The following is a 26,458-nucleotide window of genomic DNA, read 5'->3' on the forward strand; positions in this document are numbered from 1 at the left end:
ACAGCATATGACTTTTGCAGTGCGCATCGCAAAGCTAGAACCAAGGCTTGTGTGTGTAATTTCAGCTTCAACCAAAAGTAAATATGTTCTCCTTTCTTGGCCACTTGTGTGCTGAAGATGAGAGAGAAACAGTGAGGCTTGCACTCAATAAACAAGGAGGCAACTAAAAATAATTGCCATAGATTCTGCCAGAACCTTTTGATGGCTAGAGCACACTCACGCTGCTCTGTTTTTGACCCCTTTCCCTCAGTTGATAAGAATAAAAATTCAGTTTGAAGCCAAATACTATGAGGAAGAAATAACAAGTAAGGGATGGATGGAAAAAGGGACAAAAAACCTAAAACAGAAAAGTACTCACCACGACTTTGTATTGCCCGGTGAGGTTGGGGGGCTCGCATAGCAGCTGGCTCTCAGACACAGTGACAGAGCATGGAGTTTCTCCTATCAGTACCGTGTAGTTAAGCTTCACCCCTCCTGACGCTGGAGGAATCAGGTTTCTGCCCTGCAGGCATATAGTGATGGATGGAAAGGTGTGAAATTAAGGGATAAACTCAGACATAAAACACACAGCTCAGTGAAAATCGGGCATTTTTGCAAACGCACAATATGTCAGCTAAATTAGATCCACCGGTTTGGGCACAGCTGCCTTGAAATATGATTCCGTACTGAGATCAGACATGGTAAGATGTTTCACAGAGCAGCTGGAGATCAGGAGAAATAACTAAAATATATCCCACTGTGAATTCAACATCTACCATAAGGCATCTTGGCTTCTTTTACTCAAGTAATGTCACAAAAATTAGGTAAATTAACAACATTAAGTAAGAAGAAGATGAAAAGGAGAAGACGAAAAGTGTATGTACCTTGAGAATGATTGGTGAGCCGGGTTTTTGCTCCAGGACACCTGTGGTGCTGAGGGGTTCAAAGTACGGGTTGGGGTAGTAGAGGAGGTTGGTATTGTTGTAGACCAGCAGCGCCTGGACGTTGTTGAAGATGAAGCCAAACTCGTCTGCATGTTTCACTGTGTCCAAACCTGGATGGTACTCTGCCATCAGAGAGGGAGCAAAGCAGCACATGCTGGTGGTGTTCAACACTTTGCACACCTGGGGAGAATAAAAGAGAAAGACACAAAAGGAAAATGTTGGAATAAATCTTTTTGTTTGAAAACAGCCTTTAATCATCAGGATTAACCTTTTCTTTGTTTACTTCTCTGGTTTAGGGATAAAAAACACCAAATGTGACCTGATCCTGTTGTGATCTTAAATGAGGTACACTGATTTTTCTACAAGGAACTTGCTAGCCGAGTAATTGACATATAAAATCACCTTTCTTTTCAGAAAACCAGATTTATTTTCTGTCATTAAATCCATCTTCATTGTTTAGTAAGCCTCTATAAAATTGGAAATAAATAACCACTATCGACTCGCTGTAAAGCACTCGAGGACAACAACCAGAAAGGATAGAGGCATTGCTCCTCTGTTTCCTCAGGTAAAAGTTGAGCTATAGCTCTTTTATTACTTCATTCCAGTTTGCCAGGATGAGAAACCCATCTCTCATCCATCCTCCCTGGCTCAGCTCTAGAGGGAAGGGTAGAGAGAGGATTGATTGCTGCACAGCACTCTGCACAGCAAGGTTTTTATCTCCTTTCACTCCCTCCCAGCTATCTCTCTAGGGAAGAAACTTAATTAGAGGTAAATATCATCAAAGGTGCTGAATGCTAGCAACTACCTGTTGTCTGCTGTTGCAGAGAAAGCCAGGGAGATCGATGCAAACTCATCTGTGTAGGGTACACCGATTGGATTTTGCCAGCATGGTGTAAGGCGAGTTGCAGGATTGCAGGGGGTAGGCATGTTTACTTACTTTCTCTTGGGTATAAACTCTAGTCTTTCTAAGTTCTCTCTGTATAGAAAGCTGATATGTGCTGCACTTTAGATAGCAGCTAATGATTATAATATTCATCGATTAGTCTGCTGTTTATCTCAATTAATAATTTAGCCTATTTAAAGTCAGGCACCACTAAAATTGCCTGCTTCATCTTCTTGAAATCAAAGATGAAACGTTCAATGTTTTCTTTTTTAGTACTTTAAAATAAAAAAAGTATCAAACCTTCATACTATGACAGATTTTCTGCATATTAACTAAATCATTTAACTACACCTCACCTCCATGAGACAGGCCTACATGACCCCAGCATAAAAACCACCTCAGCAGCAGCTCTGGTAGTCTGTAACTGCACTGCAAGCTCTAAATACTTGAAAGAAAACTTTTCCTGGGCTTGACATTTTTTTTCTCCTTGACTTCCTCGATTCTACAAGCTAAAGCAGCTGCAGCAGCCCATGACGAGAGCGAAAAGATAAGCCCCTTTTTAAAAATAGATAGCACAGCCAGATAGCACTCTTGACGTGCTTTCACCAAGTTTAGGTTCTGTGAAATCACATTAGCCACTGATAAGTTATAAGAAGAGACGAGCGTTAATGAAAATTTTACACAAGACTCGCCATGCATGGATGCCAGTTTGCGCTGGACCAGAAGTAATTAATACACTCTGAACAGCATTGTTCCAGAGCCACAAATAAGTGCCTTGTGATAACTGGTAGAACAATGTGTGCTGTTAAACACAGATAGAGGTTTTGTTTTTTCATAAAGAATAATAGAAATTCAGCATTAGAATCATCTCATTTTAACTAATTTTTTTCCACTTACATTGATTAATTTGTGCAACTGCATGCTGGTATTCTCATGCAGGCATCCAGGTTGATGTTTGTGTCTTTTGGTCCATATGGTGTTTGCATTTCATGGTGCAAGACACTCAAACAGGACAAATAAGAGAATCACAGTGTGCTCTTTGGGCGAGTATAGAGACATTGAAGGTTTAATGGATAACAGGGTGAGCTCGGTGTGGGCTTCTTTCTAACGGTTGGCATAGTGACATGTTCTGTAGACAAGCCCAGATGCTCCGGCAGCATCCTCGTGACTGTCACATTGGAACAGCAGGACATTTGCAAGTCAACTAAAGCTCTGACTACCATCTGCTCTGCCGGAGATGGATACTGTGCCTTTTTTTTTTTTTTTTTTTTTAACTGTCCTTACATTCACTCTTGTTTTTCTCCAATCCTCTCCTTCACCAAGTCCTTTCAGGATAGAATACTGCTGCTATCATCATGTGGGATGTTTTTCAGGATGTGTGGCAGCGAGCAAACGAGTGAGAGAACAGTAATGGGTGGATAGGACATAGTGGGATTCGATGAAAAAATAAGAGATTTTAGGGTTGCTCTCTGGATGGGGTAGTAAATGACTGTATTTCAGACCACAACACACTCTAAAGTATGTTTTATTAATGTAAAAGTGTCATTTGTTTACACTACTTGCTGAAATTGCTGAATTTCTAAATACAATATCAACCACTTCATCTCCTAAAAAACAGCAATTATAGCACATTGCATTTAAAGAAACTAACCTAAAATTGTTTAAAAAAACACACTTTACAATAATCCATCTATTCCTTTAGGCGGTGTGGTGTGAGAGGCCATGCACTGTACAGTATTATCAAGTGAATTCAGGTCAACAGAACGAGCAAATAATTGGAATCGTGGCCTCATCTGTCTTATTTCTCCAGTTTTGGAGCCTGACTGTTTTAAGGCAGTACTACTCCAGCCCCTGTGGCTGAATACATTACCATGATCTACTGTGTGGTTACAGCCCACTCAATCATTCAAAGGTCTCTGGCCAGGGTAGTGGTGAGAGAGACTGAAGGAAAGAGCTGGCTGTGGAGTAGTGCTTCAGAAAAATGTGAGTGTGTGGGTTCAAAGAGTCAAAGGTAATCAGTAGGCCAACATTTTATATCTAATCACTAGCTCTGACGTTTCTAATGGTTTCTACAACATGGTGTCTATTTCTCTGCTTGTTGCTTTTCTTAGAAACTTCTAATACTGGCACTGAATCCAACTTCGCCAACGATCCATCCTTCCAGCCTCTGTAAGGTGTCTGAGCTTTATGACCAGAGCCAATGGTTTATTTTTTGTTTAAAATGTGTTTGCTGCACGCATTGACAAGTGGTTTGTCTCGTTTTTTTAATATCAGACAAATATGACAGAGAAAACAGCTCTAGATCTCTAGATATCTGGTATTAAAAGACACACATCCAGCCAACTGTAAGCTGTGAGCACCCATTATTTTTGACATTGATCGGCACCCTTTGCTCTGATCAGACAGTCTGATTGGTGTAACTCCACCCATGCTGTGGAGTTTCTATCATCAGCAAAAGCTGTGAGTGCACTCAATATGCTGACACCCAGTACAGACATCTTAAGTGTAGCAAATGTATTAAATGAAATTCTTCTGGGATAGGAAAATGTTGCAGAGCTGGAAAATAACCCTTTAAGCCTTAATCAAGATCATGATAAATGTTTCAATTGTGAATCTGCTGACAGATACAGAGCATTTTACTAAGAAAATTGCCTTTTTTCCCCCTGCTTCTGGTTTCTTTGTGAATCTGTGTAGGTGACACGAGGGAGGGAGAAAACAGAAGCAATTTAGTGCGAGACAGGTGATCATTTGAAGGCAGCCTGACAGACAGCAGCTCTTATTACTATAGGCTGCTCTGTTGTTTGCCTTCCTCCAGTGACAAAAACTGAAAAAGGGTGGAGGAGGCTGGGGGGGGGATGCAGAATTGGTAATAGTCACCTTAGCACTTAATAGAAATTCATTCTCTGTGGCCGTGGGGGCGTCACAGTACTGACACAGGCTTCTCTTGGGAGGTATGGAGTTTGATGAGACAAGGCAGTGCAGAGACCAGCCGCACTCTTTCAAAGCTTTGGAAACAGCCCACCCCCCCTTCCCACAGATTTGGTTTTTTAACTTGTAATTACTCATGTACTTTCAGAATTCACAAAAGCCTTTCAAGAAAAACGTGCTCTAACACGAAGGAACACTGCAGCATCAAAACCTCTTCATGACTGATCTTTAAAGAAGCATTTGATAAGAACAGGCACTTATTCCTGCAGTGCTAATGACAGGATGCTGGACATGCAGAGAGGACATTGGGGTAAATGAGTACAACTGCTTGCCTGTATACTAACCTGTTCTGAAATTGTATAAATGGAGAATAAGTTTTAGGCACAATCCCATTTCACCTCTTGTCCAAACTATTCAGCCTTAATCCCTCCGTTTTACACCCCTCCAGCCCAGGATGAATCAAGCTAGTTGTGTCCCAATTCATTCTTGGAAAATCACTTTAGTGTATTGAGAAATTTGCATACATTTCATCACAATTAACTGTGATCCCATTGACATGTGCATAACTTGCATAACAACATAATAGAAACAGAAGTCAATATTGTTAGAATGCTAACTAGCATGTAGCTAACAACAACTAAATTATATTTCTGTGAAATATAAATAGTAATGAATATTAAATATGCTGCTCCTTCCACTTGGAATAACTTACTAACTGATTTCAAATGAACAAAACTGATCTCTCTGGGGAAGTTTAAGTTGATTTTCAGGGTCAATGTGACTGTTTTTAACCTTCCTGCACTTCAACCCATGCTACACTTCATTTACCTAATAATGGCTGCTACCATTGTTTTACCGATGACTTATCTGCTTTACATCCTTTACAAACAGGGACAATTCAATGGCTACTTTCAGTAAGTGTTTTGGGGGCAAGGGGACAGGAAAAGAGTAACCCTATGAGATGGGATCAGGCCTTAAAGGTCAATACAGCATTTGACTGTGTGTGCAATGGGAATTTGTCAAGCTGTCTAATATAAACCATACTGGAGAACAGTTAGAAACCAGAAATGCCTTACAGGACACATCACCATTTACTCCTGATATCGTTTCCCCTCCTCCTTAATCTATGTCCTTTGCTTTAGTCCATTTTCCTGCCTGACCCACTTTACCCTAAACCACAGAGAGGAAAATCTCATTCTTAATTAAACAAGGACCTCCAGGACAGCGACTCAAATGTAATTTGTAGCGATTTCCTGCAGCCAGGACTTTGATTATGCTGACCAAAGACTTCTGACTGCAGTTAATCTTCCGATGAAAGCCATTAGGAGTCTCTTTGACCTGATCACACTCTCCTCCAAGACTGTCCAAACCCACAGCCTGTTGTCCTCCTTTATCACTGCACATTCATGTGAATGCAATTTAAAAACTGCACGCTGGTGCCCCAATGTTTTTTTTTTCTACTCCTCACCCCTCTTAAGGGAGTGAGAATCTGTGAGTGTGAGTGAATCTGTTATGTGTGAGACTGGGCAGCCTGTTATCATTCCCACTCCAAGTGGGAATAATTAAAACTACATGGTTTATCGTCTACCTTAGACAGGTCAGTAAACATTACTGCTGATGTAATTTTGCTCGGGCCTTTGAGCTGTGGCCTATTTTTAAAAAACATATGAGAATTTAGACCTGGGTCATGAATTAATGATGAGGATGAAATGTGGAATTAGCAGGCAGAAATTTACTTATTTCAACATGAAACCATCTATGAGGTAAAGAGTTTGCAAACATGACCTCAAACTTCAAACACAAGACATTCCAGAAGTACAACAGCAGAATGAGGCATTCATAATGCAGAACCAGAGAAACTCATGAACTGCAGCCAGTCTGTCTGATGCATTTAAAAAGTAGGAATAAACTAATCAGTCTGCTGTTGAGACTGAAACTGCAACAAAATTCTGCACATCTGACCTAGAAAAGGAGGAGCTGTAAAGTCTTGAAATTGACATCCTGTTTGTGCAGCTTATTGGAAGTGACATTACTGCTTTTGAGTCCTGTGCCTACTTTACACACCACTGTTGGAAATGAGTTTATCTCTGCAACCACAAGGTCCATTTGAGTACTTTTGGAGTCATATTAAAGAGAGATTTTTTATAATTAGTAAATATTAGTATATGTTTTACTCAACAACAGGAATTGAACAGCATAGAAGCAAAAAATTTAAAAGTAAAATAAAATGCAAAGTAAAAACAGAAACCATAGCAGTAAAATGATAAAACAATAAAACAATAAAAAAAAAAAAAAAAAAAGAGTCTCATGCTAGATCGAAGGCCAGATCATAAAAATGGCGGGTCTTCAGGCGGGTTTTAAAAATTGATCGTGATGGGGCTTCTCTAACCTGTAGCGGCAAAGATTCCACAGTTGAGGAGCAGCAACCACAAAGGCTCTATCCCCTCTGAGCTTCCACCTAGACCTCGGTACCTCCAAAAGGAGCTGATCAGCTGATCTGAGGTGCCGGGCAGGCGAATATGGAAGACCATTTAAGGATTTATAAACAAATAAAATAATCTTGAAATGAACTCTAAAATGCACAGGCAGCCAGTAAAGCAATGCTTAAAACAGGCGTAATGTGGTCTCTCTTACGCGTTCCAACCAGAAGTTGAACAGCTGCATTTTGGACGAGTTGGAGATGTAAGAGAGATGACGAGCTTACTCCGAGATAAAGTGTGTTACAGTAATCCAACCGGGAAGTGATAAAGGCATGAATTACTGTCTCCAAAGGCAGGTGCAGTTAAAAATTATTTCTGCTAGCGAGTTGACGAAGGTTAAAAAAGCTGGACTTTACCACCGATTTAATCTGGCAATCTAGTTTAAAACCGCTGTCCAATTTAAAACCTAAATTAGTGACAGTTGGTTTAAAAAATCTAGATAAGGGGCCCAGATCAACTGTGGAGCGGCCAGTGGAGCATTAAAATTCAGGAAACTCAGGGCATAAAACAAGAGGCGTCTTTCTTTTTTAGGGGTAGATATAGCCGGCTATCATCGGCATACAAATGGAAAGATTCCTCAGCTTTGTCAGGATGCAGTCTAATAGAAGCCGAAATAGATAAAGCTGATTTTGTGCTATGCAGGGTTCTGAAGCCAGACTGGAAGACCTCAGCAATGTTGTGGTTGTCCAAGAATGACCTTAACTGTAAGTATACGACCTCACAGGATCAGATTTGGTAAAGAATAAATAAAGATGGCATTAGTAAAAAAGATCAAAGTCTGAGGCTCTCCTAAAGAAAAACATCTTTCAGGATTAAAGTTGCAGTTTATTCCAAAGTATATGAAAATTCCTTTAGAATGATGCAGTTGTAGCTCTAAACCTCTATCAGATCATAGCACTGTCTGCTTATCACCCAACATTTATGCAAAATGTTGGGTGATACACAATCCATCTAAAAGCAGACAGTTCAAGCTACAGAAACAACAACCTGTTGTTTTCATTGAAAGGAAGAGGATACTAAAAAGGTTATACTTAGTTGACTTCTGTGTTTCAGGAGAAACAAAAATTTAGTTATTTTCCAACTTCACTATGACTTCTGTCCATTTATATAAAACAGAAATTTTATAATTTATGTAATTTGACTATTTACAACCAACTTATTTATTTATCAGTAATGCAGTCAAGATGATAAAAAATATGAAGGAGTTAAGTTAAAATTTATTTAAGTGATGCTGCCAGTTTCAGAGAGGAACGTGAGTGCTGCAAAGGGCCTGTTTACGTTCATTTCGAATGTCAAACATCAGTGCCCTCGTTCAGTACCTCAAACTCCTCGTGCTTGCTTTACTTTTACATGGTTGTTGGGTGATAAATCCTATAGAGGGCAGCGCAAAGTTAATTTCTAAGTGCTGGAGTCTGTTTCAGACAATAGCAAACATGTTGATGATGGAGGAGTGCAACACTGCCCCCTATAATTTCTGGTGGTACTTCTTAGTTTGCCGTGTTTGGGTATGCATCCACAAGTTTTTTGACAATGGACTGTGATATTCACTAAATGAATGCAGAGGGTTCAGAAAGTTCCATTTGTATAGGTACGCGTGTTTAATACTTAGCACAAACAAGCTTTAATGGGAAGAGTTAGTCTGAAGCCCTGTTTGCTAAATACATTTTAGAACCCACTTACTTTTTGTCTGTAGTGTCAAAAACCATGTCAAAAATTTAATCCTCTTCTTGGTATAAAGTTTCAAATTCTTGTGTTCTTGTGATATATATGTACACGTGTCCTCAGCTATGGTAATAAGCTGTGTTTAGGAATAATAAAGAATAATATTCCGTGTACCATACTTCCTGTGTCCAACTTCACTTTTAGAGACACAGGAGGAGAGGTTCATCTATTCAGGGCCTTAGAGCTTCTGCTCCTTCACATCAAAAGTTGAGTTAGTCTGGTTAGGATGCCCCATGGACTCCTTCCAGGTGAGGTTGTTAGGACATATGCAACCACAAGAATGCTCCAGGGCGTACAGACAACATACCTGAGAGATTATGTCTTTCAACTGACTTGGGAACACCAACAAGAGCTGAAAGAAGTGATGGGAGGTCTAAGATGCTCTGCTGTGTTCACAACTCTGACCCGGCTATGTGGAGGAAAACAGGCGGATGGCTTAAAAGTCTTCAATAAATACTGCATGCTGATCCCGCTCATTGCCAGAAGATCACTCACATCTTAGTTTCTTAAGAAGGCCAATTTAAAGCAGAGGTCCAAAAAGCAAAGAGAGCTTGAGGGGTTTTAGATGATGGCACTAATTTCTAAAGCTGAACAGACTGACTTGCCTGCATAGCAACATCTGATGAGTCAACTTGGACTGAATTTCTGTATATTTATCCACATGTGTTTGAGTGGCACAACCACTGCTGGATACCACATGCATGGAGTAACAATTCTCATCAATCTGTGCTGCACACAAAGCCACATGGTGAAGATAGATTAGTTTTGTAGTTGTTCTTACATTGACAGACTCTCGACCAGCGTACTTCACCCGGATCCTGGGCTCCTGAACCACATCCAGATTGGTCCCAGTCACCATCAGAGGGGTGTGACCACTGAAGAAATGAAAAAATAAAACAAGCAGACATAATTAACTACATGTTAAAACAGTTTTGATATTAAAAATCTAAATGAGATTTTTCTATATCATAAACATGTTTTAGAGATGAATTATAACAAATGCTGAATATAACTTGTCTCATGTTTTTTGTTTCTCTGAAAGTCTAAGTAGTGTTAAAGGTTTATTGTCACCACATTCTATTAATTATGACCTATCTCTATTATTATTGGTCTTCATTTAGAGGTTCCTTGCCACCTACTAGGTCCACATGGTGTTGCTAAATGGTGGTCGCTTGCAGAGGAAGCTGCTGGCATGTTGCAGAAAATAAAGCCCACTCAGCCCATTGCTGATTCTAATAAACACACCACATTCCTACAATGTCCAAATGCTTTAAAATCTAACAGTATATTGCGCATTGCTGCAGACTGTACTTCCCAACAGCAGTAATAAGTGGTTAAGCCTTGCAGCTGTAAATACAGGGGACATTAATTCAACATGATATTTATGCAAAACTACATAAACAGCTGAAAAAGCCCTGACAATTTCCCTGTACAATGGTAAACAAGTGCATTTGACACCCACAACTTCACAAAGAAATCCACGAGTTCCTCCATATGGCCCATTTCTGCTCTGGCCCTCCAAGGGGTAAGGTCAAACTTCTTCATCCCTCCAGACCCCAGAGGACCACATTATCTCGTCCTAGGCCTCCCACCACTGATCTCTCCCTCCTCTGCAGCAGCAACAGAGGGTCTGCATGAAATTCCTTCTCAAACAAAGGTTCCACATGTATGAGGTTTCACATGGTTCATTTGGCTGCTAACCTGCCATGAGATAGAAGAACCAGACTTTTTCTAGAGAGCGCACAAAGACCAGACATGTGGACAGGTCCGGCTAAAATCAAGATGTGTTCACTTGGTCTGAACTGAGTAGTAAGAAACTTTAGGACATTTATATCTAAAGTGTGGTAGAAGAGTAGGCAACAGTATTTATTATTTGAAGTGTCATTGATAAGTAATTATTGTGCTTTTTGTTAATAAATTCTATTGTTCTTAAAGGGATAGTTGTGTAGGGTGATAACTGCCAGTTGAAGGTGAAGGTCAGCTCTCGGATTCATTGTCTGCTGTGTGTGTATCATCAGTGTTCCAGACTGACAAGCACATTCAGACCATTGAGACTGATACTTATGTTTAGTTATTAGTTTCTGAGAATTCACTGTGCTGCCCCGTGATTGATGTTTTTAGTTAATAATTTTATTTGAATATCTATAACTAATCAATAAAAACTAATAACCAAATTAGCTCCTACCATTCCTAAACAAACTCCTAGAGAATTTTCATCTACTATTTAACTGTCTTTCATTCATTATGTTGTGGAGAGTGATTTTGCTGTCAGAATATGCATTAACATTTGAGTCTTGAGGTAATTTCAGCAGTGATTATCTAGTGATAGTCATATATTGAGGTCTCAGCCAGATGTTCAGATTTCCTTGAAAGCATTTATGTATTGTTGAGCCAATTTTCACCTTTTTTCTCTTCAACTATGAGGTTGAATAGGTGTATGTAAAGCAGGGATCTCCAACTCCAGTCCTGGTGAGCTACAGTCCTGCAGGTTTTAGATGTCTCCTACTACAACACACCTCTGCACAAGCCTGTTAATGACCCAGTGATTTGAGTCAGGTGTGTTGCATCAGGGAAAAATCCAAAACCTGCAGGACAGTAGCTCACAAGGACTGGAGTTGGAGATCCCTGATGTAAAGGTTGCCTGTTTAAAACAGAAAAAACATAGTATGGCTTGATGGAAAAAATATTTTCGAGCCAAGGGAGGCAGGGCCATAAAACACTTTATATGAGACGTAATACTAAAATACAAAATCATAATGCGATGAAGTATTTATTGCAGGACATCAATATTAGAGATTAAACAGGACCAGTTTGAATCAGTAAAATCATCTACAAGCACATGTGTTTTCCCTCTAAGTCATTAGAACTAAATCCACTGGGACCAGCGCTCACCCATATAGCTCATTTTTCATTTGATTCCAATCACAAGGAGCAGCAGGATTGAATGCCACTTTCCCCAGTTCAGTACAGGTGTTAGGACAGATAGTAGGAATTAGTCCTTGGAGAGGAGACATCTGTACTTAGCTGAAGGATGTGGAGACTCAGGTTAGGTGGGAGTAGACTGAAGATGGCTTCATGATTATACCAATGGTCCACAGGTACAAACCCTTTTATAAAGATAAGAATTCTAATTAAAGGCTTTATAAAATTATAAGTATTGATTCTCCATAGTATAGTTCTTGCTTTTCTTAACTTTAAACTTGGACTATAATTGATGCAGTCATGTTTAAATTGAGTATGTAATAGACTGGCTGATAGTAATTTGTATATCACAAAATAATATGTACATATTCTTTAATTTATTCAGCATTAGATCAGCATTCTCACTTCCCTGCTAATTATACTAAAAAGATAAATGGTGTGTCTCCATCCCTCACAAGAAGGAAATGCTATGATCTAAATGAATATATGATTAAGCAAAGTCAATACAGCAGGCAATACACATTATAGATGAATATTTATTGAAAACTGTGGCAGATATAGTGCTGTTGACAGAGTATCTTGACTTGCTTCTTATGTGGAGCTGCTCTTACCCATGCCAGACATCCATCTGGGTTTGACTGTCCTAAAAATAGACCAATCAGGAGGTGGTGAATACAGTGATTTGTCTCCACCCCCATATGTCAAAGGTAAGGGTGATTTGAGCTGGCACAATTTCATTTTCAAGAACAGACTCAGACAGAGGCCAGGTAAAAACTTGTGTGTGTGTGTGTGTGTGGAAGAACCTGGCATTTGCATAGTAAGATTCTGAGCACTCGTACCAGTGCACATAGCTGCTCTATTTCATAAAGCAGGAGCTCTTTTACGTGCGTGGATGTTTTGTGTGGGGCTGCTTATTTCAACAACTGCAAGAGATTGATCAGTGCATGAGAGTAGTGTAACTGACAAAAAAAAAAAAAAGAAAAAAACTAGGGCTGTCAAATGATAAAATTTTTTAATCAGATTAATCACAGCTTTCACTTTAATTAATCGTGATTATTCACAGCCTACAATTTAATTATGATTAATCATCGTTTGCAGCTATGCCTGAAATTTGCTGTTTTTTATTGTATTGTATAAACAGAAAGAGTCAGTGCTTACAAATATTTGTTAACTGACCTTCCCTTGGGTAAACGTCAGATGTCCAAGGGTCAGTAAATGCAGCATGTAATGCACTTTTATACATTGTTCTAAATAATCTCTACCATGTTCTAGATCATAATTCAGAATTCATATATCATCATCTCACCAACCGTCTCCATGGTGGAAATTTCTGCCCTAAAACGACCAGATGTGATGACTGAAGTTAAACAGCCAACACTGATGAAGAAACTGATGATCTGGATAAAAGCAGGTTTTTCCTTTTACCACTGAAGTGTGAGTGTTTGTACAGTAGTTGTATATGTCCTACAGCAGCATCACCCAAAGTAAACACCTGTTGATAAAATACATCATTGGCTGTTTGTTTTTTACATTGGATGGTCACTTAATTAGTTCAGTACTTTATAAAATCTAGACCACAAAGAAGGTCTCATTTGTGCCCCCAATTTCCTGGTCAGTGTTTCTGCCTGGCCCCCCATCACAAGTTTTCTAGACCCGCCCCTGCACATGTGAAGTATAAACCCTGTCTACCACCAGCAAACTACTGTGTTAGAGAAGGTACTGCCAAAAATAATACTTTTGGGTAAATATGTGACGGTGTGAACCATGAACCGTTAGTTTCCTCCTCAGCTTAAAGATAAACAAACGCAGCAAGAGAGAAAAGCCGATCAGCTGATCACTGTTAGAGTAAGCAAAGTTGACAGTTTAAAGTTAACAGTTTAAACTTTCTCCCTTAAGGATGGGTAATGATTTGTTGTCTCACCCACCCTGCAGAGGACAGGATGTGGTGGTCACAGCTCTGTGTGAAAAGGGTCATAAAGTGTTGTATGCTGATGTGTTTCCCTGTTTGAAGTTTGCGAGAACTTTGCTTGCTTTACTGAAGTGTGATAGCTGCTCAATAAAAAGGCTGTACTGGGGTTGAGACTTCGGAGTTGACACCAGACACTCTCTGAGTGCTGAACCACAGTCTCTCCCCATCGCGATGAAGCTGACTTCACTCTGAGTTCTTTGTGTCTTATTTTATGATAGAAAAATACCCATCATTCACCGACATGACTAATGGAACAACATGAGAGAAGAGAAAGAAGCAGCTGCTGCACAGAGACGACCAGAGACCCACCAGAGCAGACACGTTGGTGCAAATCGCAGAATAACTTTAAAAAAAAAAAGTGCAGGTGTGGAACCTTCTCACGGGGAAAAGAGCGGGTGTTAAAACCCTTCATTCTCCACCTAGGTGACGTCCATGGGTTGATCCATCAATGTTGATTTTATTCTCAAATCAAGCGATAGTGCCAGCCGGCTTATCATTTCCATCTTGTCTCTCCACGTTCGGTCGTCATAACGGAGAAATGATAGATGCATGGGACTTGTCATGCGGCACATGCATTAACTGCGTTAAAAATATTAACGCAATTAATTACATAATTTTGTTATTACCATTAACACATTAATTGTGACAGCCCTAAAAAAAACACAAGCTCCTGTCTGCTGGCACCTGAACTGGCTGGCTCTTGGGTGAACGTGAAATTCTTGCCTGGGTGACAAGAATCTCAAGCTCAGTTATTAGAGGTGTGGAAATATCTAACTAAATAAAAAATTATAAATAACTAAATAAAATGAAATAACGTGGATTGTGTTTAATGTTACCTTGCAATGCTCCAGTCTGGCTCAATGCGCTGGACAGTTGGGTCCTCTATGTACTCGAACGTAAGACTCTCCTTGATTTGGGCGTGATCCACGCTCACACTGATCTGAACTGGGCCGATCCCAGACAGAGAAGGGGCAGAGTAGCACGCTATCTCTGTCATAGTTCGCCTGCAAGTGGAGAATAACACTGTCATTACAGCAATCATTAAGAAAAAACATATCAACATGTGATAAATGTGCATGAGATGGTGCATAGGTGAGGAGGATAGATGAAAAAAGAAAACTCATGACACCCTTTTAAGTGGTACATTACCTTTAATATTACTCAATTTATGCACACGAGCAAAGACACCACCTACAGCAACAAAATATATTATGCAATTTGTTCTACCAGCCTTGTTCAGTAATTATCTGGCTTAGAACACAGCATGAGCACAGGTGCACCTCTGCACACACTGTACCACACACAATACCCCCACCACTTCTATGTGCAGCTACAGCATGCTTCCCCTTCCTCTACAAGACTCCATTATCTACCTCCACACACTGTGAATTTGTCCCAATTCATTAGCAGAGGAGGGCTTGTAATAGAACATCCCCCATCCTCCGCTGTCCCCGATGCCAGGGAAACAGTGCAAAGCACAAACTAACTAACAATTAGCCTCATATCTCATTAAATGGGGCTTGACTCCTCAGTTTTAGAATATTATTGTTAGATTACTGTGGCAGGGCTCAAAATAGAAGTGGACAGTAGAAAGAGGACATGTGGGAGCATCTAAGATACAAAAGAGGAGATGAGTGAGGTGGAATTGACGTTAACTGTGAGAGAAAAAAAGAGAAAATAAATGGTGGTTTGGGTATAGCGTGGCGTAAACTGTTGGGATGATAAACTGAAGCATAAAAAAAGGAGGAAAAATGTTTTTCTTAGAGGTATAATGATATGTCTTGATGGAGTATATGTTAATAAATCCTCACTATGATTTATACAAATTTCTGGCAATAAAAGAAAGAGAAATCTTTCATGGAGGATTTTTTTCTACAGTAAAACAAGCACATACTAAAAAGATGAGAAATGCTGTGACTTATTTCATGGAAATCTGGAAACAGCATCCCATGCAGCGTGAAAGAAACTCCATGTTAAACTATTGTTGTGCTATATGCAATATATTAAAGGCAATGTTGGTGTTGGTGCAACATAAAAAAATAAAATCTGGAATTCAATATAAGAGAAAAAACACAAGCATGATAGAAAACAAATGAAGGAACTTTATGTAGGGGGAATTGTCATCATTCATTACGAGCATCTCAAAGTCATTTCTAATCATTGTGCAAAAATATGGAGGGCAAAAACAGACAAAAATACAAAATAATGAAATGACACTATAAGTAAATGAATATGACAATAAATACTACAGAATGAAAAGAAAAAATATTCAAGCCATCATTGCTGTAAAAATTGGTAAACAATTTTAGATTTCTGCTTTAATTTTTAGATGCTATAAATTTTATTTTGTTTTAATACCTCTTACAAATACAAATACCTAACCCTAATTTGAATGTATGTATGTGTTTATTTCTGTATCATCCCCCATTTTCTTCCCCTATGGATTTCCTGAAGGAACTTTATTTTTTTCTGTCCTATTTACACAGCTGTATACATTTGTGCTTTATTGTTCCAGTAAAGGGGTGGGGGGTGCCTTTAGAGTTTGTCTTGGAGTCAGCTTAAAAATTGTTCTTCCTCTGGCATATTTTCACATTAATTAGAGTATAATTAGAGTTACAGTCTTTTACTGTAATAATTTAAATGTATAAATAAAGGACATTTATTTTTTAAAGAAAGAACAAAAATGTATGCTAACATGACTAACTTGCTGAGTTAGAGTTTAAGCCAGAAAGTTGAGTAAAATTTTGATCTCTGTAAACCAATCCTCACATTCCCACTGAAAGACAGTTCAATGGCTAAATTAAGCATAAATACAAACAGTAATGTTAACCGTAAATGCAAAAATAAATCCTCTTAAGAAAATACAGGGAGAAAATTTAAATATTATACCATAAACAGAAAAAATATAAGAATAGACCATGAAATGAAATTGAACATATTTAGGGAAATTTTTCAGATAAAAATTCAAATGAGAAAATAAAAACATACTTCAGTATGTCACTAAATGGCTGACAAAATAATTAAACCGAAATAAACAGTGGTATTAACACAAACTTACATCACAATAGTTTAAAATTAAATCAGAAATACACATTTCACGCATTAATTATGACCTAAATTAAGTTTTCATCTTATTTTGTGTAGAAATTATAGACATATTAATTTATTTATTGACCCATTAAAGTGTGTTATTTTTCTTTTTGGTGGATTTAGGCCACTTTGATCTTCAATAGTGGTAACTGAGGATGAGTCATTAGTATTAAACAGAACCGATCATGCTGGCTGTTTAGTAAATACAAATTTCATGCCAAAAATGCCAAATTCACAGTAAAAAATTGTGCAAGTGGGATGCCTCACCCAAAGAACTCGCATGTCTGGTTTCCAAACTGAACATTGACGCTGCTGCCAGCACCAAGGTTTTCACCCATTATAGTTACTTTCGTGCCTCCAGACTCGGGACCTCTGCTCGGAGACAAACCTGTGACTGTTGGCGTCTACAAACAGACAGATGCAGATAAAGAAAGAGGTTAGATACACCTGTGAGCAAAATAAAGGGAAGGATAAGGAACAGAAATAAGGGACCATGTATGAGACCAACAGGCAGACTAAAAGATGAATACTGTCAAGAGTAAACAGGGAAGCATCCCTGTGGTAACACTTGACAACTTTATGTATTATCACAGATCCCAAGCAAATTACAGTTATTCATGTTGCCAGGCTGATGGCAGTGGAGCACAGCGCTGGCGGGGAGGAAGAGGATGAAACCAGGAGCTCTTAGAATCCCAGAGAGATCCAACTACTGTGTGTTGTGCACAGCAGAGTTGTGTCTAAGTGAAGCTTTTTAAAGACAGTCTTAAAATAACTAGTGTTTACAGCAGCAGACAGCTAGGTTGCCATCATACAGATAGAGAAATATTCACATAGACATCCTGTCATGTGGGAAGGCACATATGCAGTTGTGCAAGCACATACAGGAACACGTGTACATGCACGCTTCTGTCTGCACAGATTTAAAACAACTAAATCTGCCCTAACTTAGCCTAACAGTACAGTAGGTGCAATGCATGGGAATTGTCTTGGAGGCAATTTTGGGTTCTGTGTAGGAATCTCATAGGAATTCCACAGCCTTACACCGTGTTAGAGGTGTAAAACAAACAATAGCTGAGGATGTACTAAAAAGCCAATGGCACCACACTGACAATAACTCACAACTGATTCAGCATGTGTGACTTCCACAGTGCACAAGGTGCTCTGGAAACAACAGCAGTAATTACACTGTTAATGGTCAAGGGACAGCTAATTGTGAAGGTGTGAGGAAGTAAAAATGTGAAAGCAGATTAGCTGTTAGCTGCAGGTCGGGCAGTCTGTGGATGACAGAGACTAGGAAATCTGAAACTGACTGTATGAGGACAGTGGATAATGTTTATCTGTTCATATGAAACTATCCAGCCACATTTAATCTGCTACTGAGATTTCCCGCTCTGACACACTGCATGAAATTTATACAATACCTAAAGTGTTGCAGCAGCTGGCATTTAAACATTTAGAAAAAAAAGACTTTTTTATAAAAAATGTTTTTATTCACCTCCACTGGGTAATGTTTTTCTCATGTAACATAGCTCAGCTGGTGGGTTATGAAAGGTAAATTATCCATTGGAATTTGTATAAATGGTGATATTAACCTCATTTTTCTAAAAGCATTCAGGGACTTGCAGAGATTATTAATGTGCACTCCTTAAAAACCTTGTGCCATCAATCAAAAAATGATATTTTAAAAGTTATACACAAGCACAGAAATGCCCAATTACTGGTTGGCACACTAACTCATATCTTAATTCACCTGAGGCCCATAAACAAATAATTTGCACATTGAACTAAGAGATCTATATATTTATTTTACAACTTTTTTTCAGCCTAATACTGAGTTTAGCAAACGGGATAAATATTTTTACAATGTATTATCATTGCATTCATACCACGAAGGAGTAGAGCTGTGAAGAGCGAGCTTTCAGTTCTGGTCTGCACTCGCCAACACACAGCTGGACTGGACCAGGTCTACTGTCTGCAGGAGCTGCATCCATCTCACAAACAATCCTACAAAAGACAGAAATAAATTATTAATCCCCAAAATAAATCAACAAAGTAAAAAACTAATAATATTTTCAAACTGTGTTTTGTTTGCAAGCTTAAAATAAGTTGCAAAAAAGTAATCAAACTACTCTTCTACCTGATATTGATTTATCTTTCACTTCAATAATTGCAATAATCTTTTGTTGTTTCACTCATTTCATTACTGGACAAATCCACTTATCGACTGGGACCGCTCGATGATGGTCTTTAAATGAGACCAATGTTCTTCCTTCTCTACTGACGCTCCAGTGCACCCAAACTTGACTATGGTAAATTTCCCACCAACAAGTGCCCCCCACCCACCCATGGCGCTGCTGTCAGGCCTATGGTTCTAGTCTAACGCTGCAGGATCAATATTGCTCTATCGTACCATGTGATCAGGTGTCACCCAACACAGCCGGTGACTAGATCAAATGACATAATAAAGTGAGAATGTCTATTGATCGCCAGTGCTCGGCAGTAATAAAGTAGTGAAAGCAATCACAGTGCAGAAAGGGAGAAAGAATACGTGGCGAGGCAGGTGGCAGGGCAGGTAGAAGTGGAGCTGATGAAGCGGAGCAGATGTATTGTTTCTCCAGTGCTGATCATCTGAATTACAACAAATGGCTCTGGGCATCCTGTTGTGTAGGATCAACTACGTGGAAGACAGTGGCTAAAGGAAGATTTACTCACTGGCAGAACTGATATCCTCCTCTGACTAGGCTGTAGAGACGAAAAGATTTACTTGCTTTCCTATTTGAAATCCCCACTGTACTGATTCCTTTGTTAAGCTGCAGATTCAAGGAAATATGTCTCGCTGTGTAAAACAAAACATTCAGCTAAATCCCTTTTGTACATTTCTAAAAAGGAAAAAATCTTACTTTTGAACAAAATTCTAACTAATGAGGACACAATTTGGCCATTATTAAACATGTGGTAGACCAGGAAAAAAAAAAGCTAAAAAACCCCCAAAAAATCACAGAAGTTGGGACTTTTTCTTCAAAGCAACAATGGCCTTCACACACTCCTCTGAAGTGGTAACATAAAAGACATAAATATGTATGCCTTTTTTTCCTCTCTCTCTCTTTTGTCCACTCCAGTCCATCATAGAAAGACTTAAGATCAGAAACAAGCACTAAGAGTCATTTAAGGACATGCTTATAATGATGCAAATATAACCTATTAGAAGCTGAATGGAGGTCCAGCTCAGAAGATCATCATCACTCCAACTCCCTCAGGTGTCATAGGTCAGTTTTTTAATTTTGCTCAGACATTTTTTTCATTAATTCCCTAACTTGTCCTCACTTTGATAAAAGTGCTGTCAGACGAGTGTAGTGATGACAAATTGTCCCCTGTTGCCAAATGGCACTTTGTAAATTTTAATCAAATACTTCCCAACACTAACCTATAGACACATGTATGTCATGAGCTATTATTTTATCACAGAAACATCCTGATATGTATTTAAAATGACCAATATGTTAGTTTCTGAATATGTTTTGTGTGAGAGTGACATTTGTATTGTGCTTTTGTCCAAACAGCACCAAACCAGTGAAAGTATAAGCTACAGCAATGGTGCAGTGGTAAGCAGTTCTCATTCTCAGGGCAGAAGTAGGCCAAGGAAAGAATTAGGGTTACAGAGCTCCGCTGAGAGCATGACTGTGATAGCCTGTATGTGCACATGTGGGTGCATTAATTCAGCCAAATGTATTTGTGTTATCTCTGTTTCAGGGTAAGACTTGAGACTTTTTACGAACTGCTTAAAAATGACTATAACTTACCACTGATGTCACTGGGTAAGAAAATTTACACATTAGTCTTTTGTATAAAAAAAACTTTTGCATTATATTCTTTTCCACATCATTTTGTTCCAACTGGTAGTACAACAAATTATAGTGACCAAAGGCAACTCCACCTATTCCTAATTTAAACAAGTTACTGTATATTTAAGGTAAATTAAAGCAGTAAATCTTGGTATATCCCATGTGAGGCCTGCACCACCTAAGGACGTTAAACAACCATAAGGCACTGGGTTTCTAAGTCAACACACATCTGCATGTCTAGCCAAGGGGGAGATGGGTTAGTTGTGAAGCATGGGCCACGTTTCATTAGTTCAGGGTGAATGGGACAGATTTTAACATGATGTACACACAGCACAGGACAATTAAGGAGGTAAATACAGATAAACACACACAGCTGTTGAAGGGCTGTTACTGACTAGATTAGCGACACAGAGAAAAACGGGCTAGTCTGCTGCAGGGGTAGAACAGAAATGTCAGGACCACACTGCTTGGACCTGCTCCAGTCTTTGTCAAGGAGAGATGGTGGGAGGGAGCTTTCTGCCTCGAAACAGATTAGAGTTATTTAGCTGTTTTCGCCCATAAATGATGTACCAAAAACACAAATTTATATAGCCTACAGATGCTACAGTTTGCTAATGTTTCCTAAACTTTCAGTCAATTTTGTGTTAGCAGACACATAATCTTGATGTCTGTAAAAAACAAACAAACAAACAAATAAATAATAAATTCAAAATGCATAAAGTGATTTTGCTGAGCAGCAGCGCCTGGAGCAGATTTTATGCTAACAATGTGCACTACTAATCCAGTCGTTGATTAGCTGGAATTATTTTATTGGTGACTGCTGTTGTAAAAGTTGAAAAGGAGAAGAGCTCTGTGTCACTATGCAGAGACATAGAACTAATGTTTACAGTACTGTTTCTGTTGGAGTTTGTACTATAGTGGAGGCAACAGATCGGAGTGGCACAGAAGTATTTTACTCAACTGGATAACAAAGTCAAATGCACACTAAGAGAGATGAAGCTAGCTTACCATGGTTCTATCAGCATGATGAGGACATCAATCACTTAAAATGCCCATTTCTAGTTTATGTTAACCAAGTGGCAGGGCCAATATCTTGTTTATGCTTATGCTAAATGTAGTGCTCAGCTAAATTGAAACAACCCCAGACTGTTTCCACATTTGAGCCTTATCTGGGCTTTTAGGTATTTCTGGCTCAGTTTGACCAAAATTTGGGCAAAACATTTTTTGATGTGTGGGGTGAAGCAGTTCTAATACTAACTGTGGAGATTACAAATAACTGTGGAGTGGGAGCTTTTATTTTTTAAATTTTATTTCACCTTTATTTTTCCAGGTAAAATGTTTGAAAAACAATTCTCCTTTGCTAGCTAAGAGGAGAAGAGATACAGTAATGCTAACAGCAGAGCAAACACTAACTGAGGCGCTGGACAAAAAGTGGAAACTATTTTACAGCCATGTGGTTTCATATTATGTGGCATTGCACTAGTTTTCTATTAGTGATGAATAACATGGACATTTATTTAAGTACTGTTTTTCAACGTTACTTCCAATAGAGACAATATTGCTCACAAACCAAGACAACTGGAAGGTTAAGAGGTTAAACTGTAAACAAATGGTGGACATGTTTCCATCTGCTCACCGTTAACTTGAGTAATTTATTAGGTTAGCACTTGTAAAAATGCACTTTAGTGGAATTTAAGTGTAGTTTTCATTCAGCAAATAACAAACAGCAATAGCTCGCAGTTTTTAGTCATAATTATATTATTTGTGTGACTTACTGTTCAGCAATAATGTAGCCGTCCTCTACAGGGGTACACCTCACCCCTGCCACCTCGACATTGCCCACCATGTCAGAGAAAGCCAGACCAAGATTTGTACCATAGATGGTCACCCGCGTCCCTCCCTCTGGGGGTCCAGCCACTGGGGTTACCTAGAAGGTTTAAAAAGATAAACATATATATTTTGAGTGCTGCATCTGTGTTACAGTTTAATACTTGCTCCAGGGTTAATATGGTCTTTTGGTTCAGATGGCCATAAAAGCAATTTAGAGCACTCCCCACTTAAAGAATCTCAGGACATGCCATGAGTCTGCGAGCATCAAGAGCATATTCTGATATCAATAGTAACTGATGTTTTGATATTTCTGTGAAAATATAGCAATACATCCAAGACAAGGAGTACACTTTTAAACCTACTTATCTACAACAGTTCTCTTTTAGAGACTCGGCAAAAAGTAAATCGCATAAAAGGAGTTCCACAGGAAATAAAGGGGATTAATAACATTTTGGATAACTGCCTGCTCGGAATATACTGCTGTTGCCATGGATGGTAAATCTAACAAGGGGCCATATTAATGCTGAGTGCAGACCACCTACTAATAAAATGCAATATGGCTGCCCAGCATGACCTTGGCACAATGTGGCACAGTGCCTTCTGCGGTGCAGAGCCCTGTAGAGGCTCCAACCTGGCCATCATCCAGACCTTTAAAAATCAGAGAAGAAGATGAGGAGGAGGAAACAGGAATAAGAGTCAGGAGAGTGAATAAAAGATGGTGTAAAAAGGGAAACAGTGGCCAAGACAGTAGACAGGGAAGAGGATAACGTAAAAGGAGACTTAGTGGAGGGCAATAAGGAGGGGATGACTGTCACTTTACTGTGTGTAGATGCTAGTGCTATGTAAACAATCAATATGGTGTTTCTGGATGTGCCAATGAAGGGAAAACCCAACAGACAGTTGTACCTGCTCAATGAGCTGCAAAGCGCAACCCTTTAAAAGGTGCCATACACCCTCCCTTCTCTACCCTCAACACCCACGAGGGCATTGCGGCTTCCCTGTAGGATGCCGGCATTGTAATCTAGATTCAGTGGACATTAATTGCTCTGGATGTAAAATAAGTGTGTCACTGCACTGCCTGAGGGGTCTGAATACATGAATCTTTTAGCACTGCTTGGGTATTCAGGGTATATAAGGGGGGGAAACATAATGGCTAAATATATCCATGTCAGGCAATGGCAGCATCAATTCGAGTAGACTTAGCGGAGGTTACGTAAGCAATGTAACGGCCTGAGAGCGAACAGGGGAGATAAAAGGGGAGTGGAAGAATAGTAGGTTTTAACTTTGAACAAGAACAAGTGACTGAAAGAGAGACGGGAATACAGAGCATGTGATGAACAGCAGGAGAGAAAGTGGATATCGCTCTGTTAAGTCCCATAAGCCGAGAAAGGTGACAGGTGAGGCAGTGGTGGTGATGGGACAGCAGCGCTGAATTACAGACAGGCATGCTAAAACCTTGGGAGACCTCCTCTCTGTACCCTCGAGGCTGAAACTTAGCCCTTCCCATGGTGGACTTAGCACGGGAAGACAGGCTAATCCATGCATGAAACCTATTTGACTGAGCTCCCCATTGGCAGACAGGGTCTTGATTCATCAGGATCACAGAAAATCAAACACTTCAAAGAAGCATGCCACCACTGTCTTCAGGCTGAGAGGCGTGAGAGAAGCACTGCTTTTTGTCTCTGAATCCCCCCACCCCTCCCACCACCACCACCACCACACACACACACACACACCATGACTAAAGCTATAATGGATCCTTTCTGTACATTAGACTGTGTTTGGATTTCTTTTATACCAGATTCTAATGACCTGTAAAAAAACACAGGGAATGTGCTGGAGTCACATACCGAAGAGAATCTTTTAAAAGGCAGGCATTGTATTTTCATTTCACTGCAGCGTCTTTCTTTTTATTTTTATTTTTTTTGCATCTCTTTTGCTCCCTGTCTTTCGTCAGCTCATCTACCTCAGGCTAAATGACACATCTTCCTCCTCCAAGCACCAGCTTGCTTGTTTGTTGTACCATACAGACTTTAAGAAGGAAGAGGGAACCTCATTTGACATGCATGCACACCCTGCTGCCCTTATTCCCCCTGTTCCCACCCAAAGCTGCCATTCCATGCTCCCTGTGTAATCCTTTTATGAGCAGTGCTGCTGCCTGCATGGCATTGTCACACCGTCAATAGAGGGTAATTCCCAGCAAACAGCCAGTCAGCTTGCACACTGCTCTCCCAGCTCACACTATTGCACTCTCTACATAATCTATCTCTTTTCAGCTTAGGGGATCACATACTTCCTTAGTATTTGGCCAAAAGCATATTTTAAAGACACTTAATAGAGGTGGCCTAAATTGAAAAAAGAGACTTTCTAATCAACAAGGCAGAGCATCCAGAAAAGAAAAGTCTGTTTTTGGAAAGCTGCAAATGCATACGGGAAACAGGGAGAAATGGCCCTCCAGTCTGTCAGTCTATCAGTGTGGTCTTGACAGCTTCAGCTGAAGTAATTGTGGGGAAAGATGTGCTGATGCAGCTGTGGCTTAACTCAATATATATAGCAGAGAGTAATACCCAGGCAACCCAGCTGCCTTCAGGCTATGCAAGCCTGGCATGTCACTGCAACTACAACCGGGCCCAATCGAATTCTCCAAGACAATTCAGCAATAATAACGTTTAATCATCACATCTATCAATAAAATGTACAATATCAGCAGTTTTACTGTTCAAGTCTTTTAAACATAGCCTTGCTATTTTTTTTATTTTTTTTTATAGCTCCTGGAAGCATCCACAATCGATGCATTCCCCACTCTTGCTTCAAAACATTTAGCTTTTGGAAAAGAAACTGAACGAACTGATAGAGAAGACTGTGCTAGGGACTGTTCTGGCTGCGTAAGCTGTCAAAGATAATAGACAACACTACATATCCTCTGCACAACATGCTCATTAAAGAACTGAGTATCTTTACTCAAATGTTTCCTGTATAGGGACCAGGACAGACAGGGTTTAAATTACAAAGGGACTTTTGGGGAAGCTTTATTTTCAGGTGTGCAACATTTTGAAAACATTGAAAACATTTTGTCATTACTGTATGCAGCTGATACAGTTAGAAACATCTCATAAGGGAATGCAAAGGTCTTTTAACAATCACAAAAAGAAAGCACAAAAAGCAATGTCTCTTTTACTTTGTGTTTGAGCTGCTGTAACAGTGAAATTCCCCATCATGGGATCAATAAAGGATCTTATCTTATCTTATCTTATCTTATCTTATCTTATCTTATCTTATCTTTTCTTATCTTATCACAGCACACAACAAACAAACAACAGTGCTAAAAGAAACAGAATTAATCACCTGCGTCATTCAGAAAATTTAATGCATTAAATAAGTAAACACTGATAAATTAATTGTCTTAGTTGGTTAGAAAACCATATGGAAAATAAAATTAAATATAATCTGAAGAGCTGAGTATTTTCAGAGCCTTATCATTCCTGTCTACTACTGCCTTACACATGGACCCAATTAGGCTCTTTACACATAAATGTATACCTTTGACCCATAATTCACATGCAAACTGTGACCAAAACTATTAGAAAACACCTTCCACATTGATAATTTTCACTTCAAATATATTTTTGTATTAACTGGCAAATCAAAGCTTTTAACTTTTAAACATCATATTTTGCTAATGGACACCTGACAGTGGCTGGAAAATCTTTTAAATAAGCAAAACTTTGCATGCAAATTATATCTCAAGATTTGTTTTCAACAGCAATGTTATGTTTCTATTCCTTTTTTATAACAGAGGAAGGAAAAATATCCAAGTTTATGTGTATTTAAAGTTATCTATTCATCATTCATACTGCAACAACATAATT

At 39.2% G+C, this 26,458-nt stretch overlaps 1 protein-coding gene across 3 annotated transcripts in view; it reads right to left on the bottom strand.

Moving 5' to 3' along the window:
- plxna2 (plexin A2) overlaps positions 1-26,458 on the bottom strand; it is a 200,374-nt gene that overhangs the window by 38,652 nt on the left and 135,264 nt on the right. The window contains exons 13-19 of one of the 3 annotated variants that reach the window (XM_042004363.1): positions 22,535-22,686; positions 18,804-18,921; positions 17,185-17,321; positions 14,664-14,831; positions 9,718-9,811; positions 864-1,103; positions 359-502 (exon numbers count right to left, since the gene is read on the bottom strand). In XM_042004363.1, coding sequence (XP_041860297.1) covers positions 359-502; positions 864-1,103; positions 9,718-9,811; positions 14,664-14,831; positions 17,185-17,321; positions 18,804-18,921; positions 22,535-22,686 — 1,053 coding nt within the window. Of the gene's footprint in view, positions 1-358; positions 503-863; positions 1,104-9,717; positions 9,812-11,543; positions 12,044-12,661; positions 12,782-14,663; positions 14,832-17,184; positions 17,322-18,803; positions 18,922-22,534; positions 22,687-26,458 lie in introns of those variants that run through there. The other 2 variants (XR_006012527.1, XM_042004364.1) reach the window with 2 other exon arrangements.

This window comes from Melanotaenia boesemani, chromosome 13, assembly GCF_017639745.1.
Source record: "Melanotaenia boesemani isolate fMelBoe1 chromosome 13, fMelBoe1.pri, whole genome shotgun sequence".
Lineage (NCBI taxonomy): Eukaryota > Metazoa > Chordata > Actinopteri > Atheriniformes > Melanotaeniidae > Melanotaenia > Melanotaenia boesemani.